Source organism: Artemia sp. Qi Xiang Cuo, chromosome 18 (assembly GCF_049724085.1).
Source record: "Artemia sp. Qi Xiang Cuo chromosome 18, ASM4972408v1, whole genome shotgun sequence".
Lineage (NCBI taxonomy): Eukaryota > Metazoa > Arthropoda > Branchiopoda > Anostraca > Artemiidae > Artemia > Artemia sp. Qi Xiang Cuo.
In genome coordinates this window covers 59,647,185-59,661,008 of record NC_142811.1, presented here as the reverse complement: position 1 = coordinate 59,661,008, position 13,824 = coordinate 59,647,185, and the positions used below count along the sequence as shown (strand labels likewise).

At 35.7% G+C, this 13,824-nt stretch overlaps 1 protein-coding gene across 1 annotated transcript in view; it reads left to right on the top strand.

Moving 5' to 3' along the window:
* The window catches only part of LOC148941712 (uncharacterized), a 96,779-nt gene that overhangs the window by 29,192 nt on the left and 53,763 nt on the right, over positions 1–13,824 (top strand). The window contains exon 4 of the mRNA XM_089104235.1: positions 12,300–12,530. Coding sequence (XP_088960361.1) covers positions 12,300–12,530 — 231 coding nt within the window. The remainder of the gene's footprint in view (positions 1–12,299; positions 12,531–13,824) is intronic.

Here is a 13,824-nt window from a genome sequence, read left to right as displayed (position 1 = left end):
AAAATGTAACTGTGACATGGTAAACCACAACCAAACACTAGTGAAATATTCCAACTCTTGCATTTCAATGAAAGAAATTCAAAATAAACTTTGAAAAATCAGGAAAATGTAACGGTGACATGGTAAACCACAACCAAACACTAGTGAAATATTCCAACTCTTGCATTTCAACTAAATAAATTCAATATGAAATATTAAAAATCAATAGAATGTAACTGTGACATGTTTAACCCCAACCAAACACTGGTTAAATATCCCAACTCTTGCATTTCAACGAAAGACATTCAATATGAATTTTGAAAAATTAATGGAATGTAACTGTGACAAGGTATACCACGAGCAAACACTACTGAAGTATTCCCACTCTTGCATTTCAATTTAAGAAATTAACAATGAAATTTGAAAAATTAAGAAAATGTAACTGTGACAAGGTAAACCTCAACCAAACACTAGTGAAATATTCCAACTCTTGCATTTCAACGAAAGAAATTCAAAATGAACTTTGAAAAATTAAGTGAATGTAACTCTGACATGGTAAACCACAACCTAACACTAGTGAAATATTCCAACTCTTGCATGTCAACGAAAGAAAATCAAAATGAACTTTGAAAAATGAAGACAATGTAACTGTGACAAGGTAAACCACAACCAAACACAAGTGAAATAGTCCAACTCTTGCATGTCAACGAAAGAAATTCAAAATGAACTTTGAAAAATCAAGAAAATGTAACTGTGACAAGGTAAACCACGACCAAACACTACTGAAATATTCCAACTCTTTCATTTAAATTAAATAAAATCAAAAATCACTTTGGAAAATCAAGAAAATGTAACTGTGACAATGTAAACCGCAACCAAACACTACTGAAATATTCCAACTCATGCATTTCAACGAAAGAAATTCAAAATGGACTATCAAAAATCAAGTGAATGTAACTGTGACATGGTAAACCGCAACCAAACACTACTTAAATATTCCAACTCTTGCATTTCAACGAAAGAAATTCAAAATGTACTATGAAAAATTAAGGGAATGTAACTGTGACAGTGTAAACTACAACATCACAATAGTGAAATATTACAACTCTAGAATTTCAACGAAAGAAATTCAAAATTAACTATGAAAAATTAAGGGAATGTAACTGTGACATGGTAAACTACAACAACACACTACTGAAATATTCCAACTCTTGCATTTCAACGAAAGAAATTCAAAATGAACTTTGAAAAATCAAGAAAATGTAACTGTGACAAGGTAAACCACAACCAAACACTACTGAAATATTCCAACTCTTGCATTTCAATGAAAGAAATTCAAAATGAACTTTGAAAAAATCAGACCTTTGGAGGGGGGAGGGGCCGGGGGCAGGGGGTCGTTCTGTGTCTCAATGCACAAAAAAAGTATAAAAAATGGGGAGGGAATGGGGGGGAGGGGAGGAGGAGGAGGAGGGAGGAGGTGGGAGGAGGAGGAGGGAGGAGGAGGAGGAGGAGGAGGAGGGAGGGAGGAGGAGGAGGAGGAGGAGGAGGAGGGAGGAGGAGGAGGAAGAGGTGGGGGGAGGAGGAGGAGGGGGCCGGGGGAGGGCCTTTGGGGCACAGGGAGGGCCTTTGGGGCACAGGGAGGGCCTTTGGGTGTCTGGGTGACATTTGGGGACCGGTGGATGGTCTTTGGGACCCCGTTGGTCCTTTGGGAGCTCGATGGGCCTTTGGGGGGCCCGAGGATGGCCGTTGAGGGTCTGGGGTGGGCCTTTGGGGGCGCCGGTGGCCCTTTGGGAGCTTGGGGGACCTTTGAGTGTCCGGGGGGGCAGTTGGGGGCCGGGGGGACATTTGGGGACCGGTGGAGGGCCTTTGGGAGCCCGGTGGACCTTTGAGGACCTGGGGCTTCCTTCGGGGTTGGGGTATGAGGATTGGAACCCTTTTGGGTTGGGTTAGAGGACCTCACAACACTGTTCAAATGAAACTTGTGTATTATAAAGACCACAGAGTTTCACCATTAAATTCTCTTATAAAATATATTAAAAAATATTCTTTTAAAATGTCTATATCTGTATCGCCGAAATAGTTACATTAACTGTCTAAAACTGTTTCGCCCAAATAATCCCTAAACGCAAATTCAGCGTGTTCCTTTGTTATTGGCATCTCTGTGCTAACGCATTTCAAATTAATAGGAAACCTTCTCGCACGCTAAAACAATTCATCGCTAAGATGTTTCTTGCCTAATTGTTTCCATGGCCTTTGGTTATTAATATCCTTTGGAGTTCGACCAGTAGAACTGTTCCCGAGGCAAAGACATTAATGACCTGGATCTATTCCTGGAGAAATGTTTCTAGGCGAAAATTTTTAAAGTCTGACAGATGATGTCATTGATTGATTGATCTGTCAAGAAAGGGAAATTAATTTGTTGTTTCTAAGGGGAATTATTGATTCACGATAGGTGAATTGAGGTCGACAGCACAGGTGTTCTGACTCGTGACAGCACCACGTGGTTTATGGCATGCACTTGTCCAAAAACAACAATAATAAATAAATCCCTCAGGCCTAAAGATTAAAGAAGCCTTAATGTTTCTTAATTCCCTCTTCGTGAATCAACAATTTCCCCGCCGATTATGTAAATCAATTTCTCAGGTTAAGCTAACCAAACAACAATGAAGCCATGTTTGTTTCTTAATTCCCCCCTAGTGAATCAATAATTTCCCCAAGCGATTATGTAAATCACAGATTAAAGAAGCCTTAATGTTTCTTAATTCCCTTTTCGTGAATCAAGAATTTCCCCGACGATTAAGTAAATCAATTTCTCAGGTTAAGCTAACCAAACAACAATGAAACCTTGTTTGTTTCATAATTCCCCCATCGTGAATCAATAATTCCCCCTAGCGATTATGTAAATCACAGATTAAAGAAGCCTTAATGTTTCTTAATTTCCTCTTCGTGAATCAATAATTTCCCGACCGATTATGTAAATCAAGTTCACAGGTTAGGTTAGCCAAACAATAATGAAGCCATGTTTGTTTCTTAATTCCCCCCTTCGTGAATCAATAATTTCCCCTAGCGATTATGTAAATCCAAGTGAGAAAATTCACTTCCCCCTCGAGCCCTAGATCAATAACATTGTTCCCGTTAGAATTCAATGCGCATGTGCAACCTTCGTCCCCCCCCCGAGTTATTACACATAGAAACAACAAATAAATCGATCGTGGAAAAAGAGGTCATTGAGCGATTACGTAATCTTTCCACTTAGGGACTCTATGACCATATTGTTTCATAATTCCCCATGCTCTTGAATCAATAATTCCACCATCGATTATGTAAATCACCCCTCATGCCATTCGCACGTGGCCAAACAACAACAGATCGATTGACCTTGACACACCCACATTAGACTCGATCGATAATCCTTGAATAAATTATGTCCCGTCATCACCACGCTCGTGAATCAATAATTCCCCCATCGATTATGTAAATCACCCCTCATGTCATTCGCACGTGGCCAACCAACCACAGATCGATTGACCTTGACACACCCACATGCGACTCTATCGATAATCCTTGAATAAATTATGTACCTTCATCCCCACGCTCGTGAATCAATCATTCTCCCATTGATTATGTAAATCACCCCTCATGTCATTCGCACGTGGCCAAACAACAACAGATCGATTGACCTTGACACACCCACATTAGACTCGATCGATAATCCTTGAATAAATTATGTCCCGTCAGCCCCACGCTCGTGAATCAATAATGTCCCCCATCGATTATGTAAATCACCCCTCATGTCATTCGCACGTGGCCAAACAACAACAGATCGATTGACCTTGACACACCCACATTAGACTCGATCGATAATCCTTGAATAAATTATGTCCCGTCAGCATTAAACTAAATTGTAGATGGCAGCAGGGGGGGGTGACACGAGCTTTAGGGTCACTTCTACTGACATCGTTCTTTACTTAGGCAGCGCGATTGCGCATCCTATGATAATCCTCAGTGCATTTATGTCAATTCTTTTTTTGGCGCTGTTTAAAAGAAATATTTAGAAAAGCAAAAAAAGCATGAAGTCAGCATGGTTCTACATTCTACGCAGTTCTATATATATGGGTTAGTATGTGCATACAAAACACAAGAAATAGGAGGTTATCAGCGCTTAATATGCGGGGCTCCCACGGCGTCAATAAAGTTAATAAAGCTGTCCACAAAGCTAATAAATCATTTTCCTTGCATGACTTTTTTGACTTTATTGCTGTTGGAAAAAAGTTGAACTTTGTTTAACTTTTTCATGAAATTCCGCAAAGTTCAACCAATAGCAGAAGGCATGTGAAAAATTTCAAATAAACAACATACAAATTAGTATCTACAAGTATAATAGTGCATACTTTTTTAATATTTCGCTTAATAAAATAAACAAAAAGTGTTTTTTAATATTAATAAAAGTGGAAAATGCTTAAAAAGATGGTTTTCTTAGCTTCATGTCTGACTATTTCAGTTACTTTCTATGAAAAATTGCTGTAAATTCAAAAAGGTGAAATCCTTGTGTGAGTTGGACAAATTTTATGGTTCGCACTTTCATAAAAAGTTTATTAACTTTATTGACACCGTGGGAGCCCTGCTTTAGGCGTTTCAATTACAAGAAGGGTCGTATCCAGGACTTTTTTCTCGGGGGTAGGGGGTGGCGGTTGCAAAATGATATTTTTTGGGGGGGGGGGGAGAGCCACAAAAAGACTTAAAACACGTATAAAAAATTGTTAATATTTATTTTTGTTATGTTCATTTACGATTCAAACAAACATTTCGGGAAGGGGTTCAAACCCTCTGACCACCACCACCACCTCCCCTAGATACAGCCTTGATTATAAGCAATGTAATTTAGGCCTATATTGAAGTTTTTATTTAAATATTGAAGGCAAAAGTTTAAAACAATTAAATGCATCCTGGAGCTGATACCTACCCCCCCCCCCCTCCCTACTAACTTCTATGACTAAACTACAACTGATTTGATATATCCTGCTACAGTATAAATATTATTGTAAAGAGTACTAAGTCTTATTTTCTTTTCAATGATTTCTTTTTCCTGTTTTCAATGGCATAAATTTCTTGTTTTTGATTGATTCCATTTCTGTCTTATTTGTATATTAAATAAAAAAAAACAAGTTTTTTAAACTGAAAGTAAGGAGCGACATTAAAACTTAAAACGAACAGAAATTATTCCGTATATGAAAGGGGCTGTCCCCTCCTCAACGCCTCGCTCTTTACGCTAAAGTTTTTTATTGTTTTAAAAAATAAAGTTGTGAGACAGAGTCAAACTTTAGCGTAAAGAGCGAGGCGTTGAGGAGGGGACAGCCCCTTTCATATACGGAATAATTTCTGTTCGTTTTAAGTTTTAATGTCGCTCCTTACTTTCAGTTTAAAAAACTTGTTTTTTTTATTTAATTTCTGATCGTTTTTTACTTAATGCAGATTTTATTTGTATAAAAATTTTACTTTTCTTTTGCTAAATGGATGTCTTTACAAATTAACTTACGTAACTAACTTCTATATTCGTATATTTTTCTTCTGGCAAAAAATACAAAGTTGCAGATTTTTGCAGATATGAGCTTGAAACCTATGTAATAGGGTTTTCTGATACGCTGAATCTGACGGTGTGATTTTCATTAAAATTCTTTCACTTCCCCCCTCTTTAAAAATGGGGGGATGTTTCCTTTTTAAAGAGGGGGGATGTTTCCCCCCTCTTTAAAAAATCGAGTAAATTTTCTCAGGCTCGTAGCCTTTGATGAGGAATACTAAACTTAATAAAATTTATATATTTAGGATCAGCATTATAAAAACATTCTTTTGATACATTTATTGACATAAAAATTTCGTTTTTAAAAGTTTCGATTACTATTGAGCCGTATCGCTTGTTTTTTATTGTTTTTTTATTACGTATATGTTATTACTTATATGAAGGGGTTCTCCCCTTATTCAATACCACGCTCTTTACGTTAAAAGTTAAAAAAATTTTGATTCAGAAACCCCTGAATCACAAAGGCCGTTTAATTAGAATAGAGAGCTCTTTTGAAAGCACTAAAAAAAAACTGTAGCGTAAAGCGCGAGGTATTGACTTGGGGGAGAACCCCCTCACATACGTTATAATTTCTGTTTGTTTTAAGTTTTAATATTCCTTCTAACATTTCAGTTGAAAAAACTTGTATTTTTTATATTTAATTTCTGATCGTTTCTTAAATAATGCTTGGAAATCCGGCGCCCCCGAAAGATAATTGGCCCGTACCCCAAAGAACCAACCTCACAGTAAATTATCTTCAGAGTAACCCCCTCCACTAGCCCCCCCCCCCCTCCCGAAAAAATCCTTCCTGAAAATGGATGTATACTTCCCAATAACCAATAAATAATGCTGGCAAGTTCGGCGCCCCCTTCATGGCAATTTCCCTTCCCCCATGAAAACTTCCTTCATGAACAGATCCTCCAACATAACCACCGAACCACCCTTCCCTCCCACTACCAGAAAAAAAACCTCCTGAAAACTTCTGTATACTTCCCAATAACCAATACTATATGTTAACATTGGGTAAAGTTCATAACTTTTAGCCCTCCCTCTGGGAACTTCGGGGGATTAAGTCATCCTAAGAGACATATTCATCATATTTTCGACCATGCTGAACAAAATGGCTATCTCAAAATTTTGATCGGCTGACTTTGGGAAAAAAATAAGCGTGGGAGGGGGCCTAGTTGCCTTCAATTTTTTTTTGGTCACATAAAAAGGGCACTGGAACTTTTAATTTCCGTTCCAATGAGCCCTCCCACGATATTCTAGGACTACTGGGTCGATACGATCACCCCTGGGGAAAAAAAAAAACAAACAAATAAACACGAATCCGTTATCTTTCTTCTGGCAAAAAATGTAAAATTCCACTTTTTTGTAGATAGGAGATTGAAACCTCTACAGTAGGGTTCTCTGATACGCTGAATATGATGGTGTGATTTTCATTAAGGTTCTATAACTTTTAGGGGGTCTTTCCCCCTTTTTTTGAAAATCAGCCAAATTTTCTCAGGCGCGTAACTTTTGATGGGTAGCACTAAACTTGATGAAATTTATATATTTTAAATCAGCATTGAAATTTGATTCTTTTGATATATCTATTGGTATCAATAACCCGTTTTCTAGAGTTTCGGTTACCATTGAGCCGGGTCGCTCCTTACTTACAGTTCGTTACCACGAACTGTTTGATGTAGAGGGTGTATTCTTATCCATTTTTGAAAGCTTTAAAACAAGTAATTCTTATCTTGAACTGATATATTTCAGGAAGCAAAAGACCCTTGACAATCGGGGGAAAATTTGACCTGAGCAAACGCGGTGAAACAGAAAGTATAGTACATTTTCGCAATTTTACCATTAACTACACTCACCTATCTACTGGATGATAGGTTTCGAAGTTTCTATATATGTGTAAATATTAGTGTGGAACATACTAGGAAGTGTAATAGACCCCTGTTTTTCGAGTTTTTGTATGTTAAAACCGAGGATCTATTAATTAAATATATATATATATATATATATATATATATATATATATATATATATATATATATATATATATATATATATATATATATATATATATATATATATATATATATATATATATGGCTATATATATATATATATATATATATATATATATATATATATATATATATATATATATATATATATATATATATATATATATACCAGTTCTCACTACTTTTTGAAGATATGTCTGAAAATTCCCTGTTCGACACGCATTGGAGAAGTTCTCACTACTTTTTTGAAGATATGTCTGAAAATTCCCTGTTCGACACGCATTGGAGAAGTTCTCACTACTTTTTTGAAGATATGTCTGAAAATTCCCTGTTCGAAACGGATTGCCAGCCCAGTCTTGATGCAACCTATTGCCCAAAATACTTGATAAAATCAATTCAAAAATCCGTTGATTTTTAATTGAATTTATCAAGTATTTTGGGCAATAGGTTGCATCAAGACTGGGCTGGCAATGCGTGTCGAACAGGGAATTTTCAGACATATCTTCAAAAAAGTAGTGAGAACTTCTCCAATCCGTGTCGAACAGAGAATTTTCAGACATATCTTCAAAAAGTAGTGAGAACTTCTCCAATGCGTGTCAAACAGGGAATTTTCAGACATATCTTCAAAAAAGTAGTGAGAACTGGTTCTTTATCTGGTTCTCACTACAATTTTTGAAGATATATCTTCAAAAAATTATCCGTTGATTTTGAATTGAATTTATCAAGTATTTTGGGCAATAGGTTGCATCAAGACTGGGCTGGGTAATTGTAGACAGAGAAAAGCCAAGACAGGCTTTCTCACTTTCTCACAAAAAAGTAGTTCTCACTACTTTTTTGAAGATATGTCTGAAAATTCCCTGTTCGACACGCATTGGAGAAGTTCTCACTACTTTTTTGAAGATATGTCTGAAAATTCCCTGTTCGACACGTATTGCCAGCCCAGTCTTGATGCAACCTATTGCCCAAAATACTTGATAAATTCAATTCAAAATCAACGGACTCGGTTGAATTTATCAACGAATTGAATTTATCAAGTATTTTGGGCAATAGGTTGCATCAAGACTGGGCTGGCAATGCGTATCGAACAGGGAAATTTTCAGACATATCTTCAAAAAAGTAGTGAGAACTTCTCCAATGTGTGTAGAACAGGGAAATTTTCAGACATATCTTCAAAAAAGTAGTGAGAACTTCTCCAATGCGTGTCAAACAGGGAATTTTCAGACATATCTTCAAAAAAGTAGTGAGAACTGGTTCTTTATCTGGTTCTCACTACAATTTTTGAAGATATATCTTAAAAAAATTATCCGTTGATTTTGAATTGAATTTATCAAGTATTTTGGGCAATAGGTTGCATCAAGACTGGGCTGGGTAATTGTAGACAGAGAAAAGCCAAGACAGATAGTCCAAGTAATTGAGAGGCAAATATATATATATATCTGCTCAAAGTAAAGAAAAAAGTTGAAACTTAAAATGAGCAACAGTTTTAAAGTTGCTTAATAATTTTTTCTCCCAATTATTGTGGGAGGCAACTGCCACCCCACTTGCCCACACTAAACGACGCCACTGGGCAGCCATAGTAGTATATGCCCCTGTAGAACCCACTGACGGAGATAGTAGTGACAATGATGAAACTTATAGTTACAGAAACAAATAGACAGGGTCCCAGGTAGAAATATGGCGTTTTTATTAGGAGGTTTTAAGAACCAGATAGGTAGAAATAGTGATAGATGGTATCTTAGCCTCAGTAAATTTGGTATAGGAATATTTGGTATACTAGGGTATATAGGAGTGCTGCTATTGATGTTAAAAGTAAAGATCTAGTAGTGTCAAGGTTAATTTAAAGCTGAAATCTTGGAGGGGTTACTATCTTCCGGGAAGCCATGACGTTGGTAGACTCCAGGATAAAAATTTGAGCGAAAATCTCCAGGAGCAGTTGAATACTAAATTGAAGAGTTTAAAATTTGATAATGTAGAATATGGATAGAATATTTTTAGTAAAATAATTTGTGAAGTTGCTGATGGTGTCTTAGGAAAGAAAGTTAGGAATACAGCTAAGAATATTAGCAAAAATGCTTTGTTTAATAGAAAGGAGGGGCGTGCACAGGAATTATCTGAGTGATAGATCATATTAAAGAAAAAGAAGAATGTATAAAAAGTGGAGAAAGTATTAAAATACGAACTAAGAAGGTGTGAAGTGGAGGCTATGGATAAAATTGTCAAGGATCTAGAAGATGCAGCTAGGCGGAATAATAATAAAATACTGTACTGGCATGTTAATAAATTGATAGGGAATTGTCAATCTGGACTTGTCCCAGTTGAAGGGAGGATCGAGGGGACAATTAGTGAAAGAATTAAAAAGAGGTGAGCAGAACTTTTTGACAATGCGCTAAACTGGGATAGAGTTGTAAGAAAAGATATTAAGGAAAAGATAGTCTGGTGAATGAGTTTCTTAAATATGGTGGCAATAAGGTTAGAAATAAGTTACTTAAGATTATGAATCTGATTTTTGAAACAGAGGCTACTTTTCGAAACTAGGCTACCTTGTGATTTTAGAAGAATCCTTATTAAACCTTTGTATAAGAAAGGTGATAAGAGCGAGTGCGGTAATTATAGAGACATTAGCCTGAATTCTGTAGGTAGCAAATTACTTAGTAGGATCATACTTTTTATACTTCGAGATACTGTAGACAAAGTTTTAAGAGAAAAACAATGGGGTTTTAGGAAGGGTAGAGGATGATTCCACCAGATTTTCACTCTTAGGCTTAAAACTGAGAAGTGCCTGAGTCACCAAACACCCTTTTGAGTTTGACATGTTGTAGACAAAGTTTTCAGCGAAGAACAGTGCGGTTTTAGGAAGGGTAGAGGATGAGTCGACCAGATTTTCAGTCTTAGGTTAACAATTGAGAAGTACCATCATCAAACACCTTAAGTACACAGTTTTATCTATTATGAGCAAGCGTTCGGTTCAGCTGAAGAGCCTTAAAGAAGGTCTTATCCTTGTATGGTATACTCACAGTTTATAGAATTATCCAGTAAGTTTATCGCAGATCATTTCTGGTCTTCATTCTCGGTGTGAACAAAAAGCTCCTCCCACTTATTCATTGATTAGCTGGCTAGTCTGTTTGCGTCAATCAATAAGAAATGGTTTGAAATTGAGTCGTTCACAATTTTGAATGCAGAAAAAAAACTATGTGAGCCGGCTTTGGGTTTTGTGAAAGCTCCATCACACTTTAATTACTTATTTTATCCAAAAATTTCGACCCAATCTATTGTTTGCATGGATCTACTGAATAGCATAGTTATGATTTTATAAAAAGGGGGCGGGGGGTTGATTAATTTTGTGAAAATAAGGATTTTTTTTTCTTCAAATAACTGGTGGAATAGGTGTGATGGTTTCAGGGGCGGATCCAGGATTTTTTAGGGGGGGGGGGCGCAAAATAGGTTGATCCGATAAACTTACGTTAGGAGCAAGTTTAATTAATGCAAGTTTAATTAATGCAAACTAATTCTATAAACTGTGGGTATACCAAACAAATATATTATAGTGATGAGCACTATGTACGAGAATAATACTTCAATAATAATACTAATCAATATTTTCACCCGAAAAAACTTAAAAGAACCTATTTGCATATCTAATGAAAACCGAAATTGTAGACCAGCTAAAATTATTGCAAGACGAAAGATCCTTGCACAATCATCTTGGTAAATTCATTTTCAGTGATTCCTGCCTGGTTTTTTATTCAGTGTCTGTTCTGTCTTTGTACAGTAAACTTCGAAAGGTTAGATTTTCGTTTTTTTTTTTTTTCTTTTATTTTTTGTTTAGTACTGAGGACGGCTTGGCGGAGGTCCTTGTCGAAAGATTTGCTTATATTTTGTCATCTTCATGGTTCGCTGGCTGACAAAATCCTCGTTTTTTCACCCTTTTTTGATTTTATTTTTCATTTTGTTACTTTCTCTCCTCTGAGTTTCGTTTGGTTTAGTATTAAATAGGGAGTTAAGCAAGGTTGTGTTCTGTTCCCATTCATATTGATCATTTTGATTGACTTTATCTTAAGGAGTGCAGGAAAGGCTATGGGACAACACGGAATCAAAAAGGAAAGAAAAAACTTCCTAGACTTAGATTATGACTTAAGATTATGACTTAGAGATGACTTAAGCATCCTAGATGAAAGTCTAAGCAAAATGAATGAATTTTTAGAGGTTTTGTGGATTCTGGGAGCTAGAATATACCTGAAAATTTATATTAAGAAGACTAAGTCGCTACGGCTAGGAATAAATGTGAAATGGTGATGTTGGGTAACGGAAAGATAGATCAAGTAGACAGCTTCACTTTCAGGCAGCTGTACTTACATTCGTAGTATTATCAGTAAGTCAATTCAAAATTTTAGCCACTGCTCTTAATCAAACTTTTTACTGCTCTTTACTGCTCTTTAATCAAAAGTTTAGCTTTCTTGAAAGTCTGTTAAATTCAACAATTTAGTGCATTAATTTCAACTGGGGATTTTAGCTGTTTCAGTCTTAGTGCATTCAGTCACAAAGAACTGGCTTAATGGTTACACGTTTTAAAAAGTGCATTGTTTTCTCTAAATATAGTTACACTTTAGAGTAAAGAGCGTGGGGCTGAAGGGGGTGCGAACCCCTTGTTTATGAAGATTTTTACCACCCCCTTTATCATCTAGGGAGGATGCTATAACTATAACGAGAAGACAGGTCATACATTCATAATATTTAACGTCTTTTAGTACCTGTCGTGACGCCAATTCCAGGCCCTTTGTCACTCACAGTGGTTACTGAGTGTTTAAATAGTTCAAGTCCATACTATGTCGCAGATCGAGCCCAATGTGACAAATTTTACGAGTGTCAGTACGGTAAGAAGAAACCATTTCTGTGTCCTGATGGCACAGTGTTTGATTTTCCAACCCAATCATGTATTCTACTCCAATTTTCAACATGTGAAGGAAGGCCCTTATTGCGTAAGTAAATTTAAATAATGTCCTAGACTACTCTGCATGTCTGTTTATAACAGGAACAACAACATATTATAATCGGTTTTTTTTTTTAATAAGACAGATAAAATAAAAATAAAAATTTAATACAAAAAAAATAATAATAAAGGGACTGAATGTTTTAGCTTCCCAACCGGAAGGCTTAACCAACAAAAACAACTAGTCTAAACAAAACATTTAAAGAAAAACACGACGTATCCTACACACAAAAAACAAACAGAAGGACAAAAGGAAAATTAACATTTGAGAAAAGTGCAATATGGTAAAACATCACATTACAAACAATAAAGCAACAAGGCAAATGTCTACTATAAGTATATTACTATATACTATACTAAATACTATAAGTAATACTTCATTCGAGTGTTTTTTTTTTTATGTAGGCGATAGGCTAAGATCAAATACTTGTTAAGGAACTATTATGTCTGAAAAATTGAATGAAGCCTTTGCATTGCTAATCTGGTATAAGCTAGTTGACTTTTTTTTAACCTTTATAACTAAGGTTCAAACTTATATCGGTCTGACTGAACAAAATTTATTGATCCTATTTATTATTAGCACATATTGTTCTAGCCTGTTTTTTTTTTTATTAAGTTATTATAAATTGGGTTTTAATTGACATTTTCATCCTCTTTTTTTGAAATCAAATAAAAAAAAAAATTAACTGAAAGTAAGGAGCGACATTAAAACTTAAAACGAACAAAAATTATCCGTATATGAAAGGGGCTATCCCCTCCTCAACGCCTCGCTCTTTACGCTAAAGTTTTTTATTGTTTTAAAAAATAGAGTTAAGAAAAAGAGTCAAACTTTAGCATAAAGAGCGAGGTGTTGAGGAGGGGACAGCCCCTTTCATATACGGAAAATTTTTGTTCGTTTTAAGTTTTAATGTCGCTCCTTACTTTCGGGTAAAAAAAACTTTTTTTTTATTTAATTTCTGAACATTTTTAAATTTATGCGGGTTTGGATTTTGGCTCACCGTACATGAATAATTAATATGAAATTTGCATATTAATTTTACTTTTTTTTGGCTAAATGGCTTTCTCGAAAGTTGTCTAATTTATTTATGAACGTTTTTATCGGTAATAAATATGCGTAACTTACGAATTAACTTACGTAACGAACTTCCTTATTCCTGCATTTTTATTACGTATATTAGGGGGGTTTGCACCTCTAGTCAATACCTCGCTCTTTACGATAAAGTTCCAATTTTGTTCCAATTTTTTAGGAATGGCCCCTTAATCACCAAGACCGTTAATTAGAA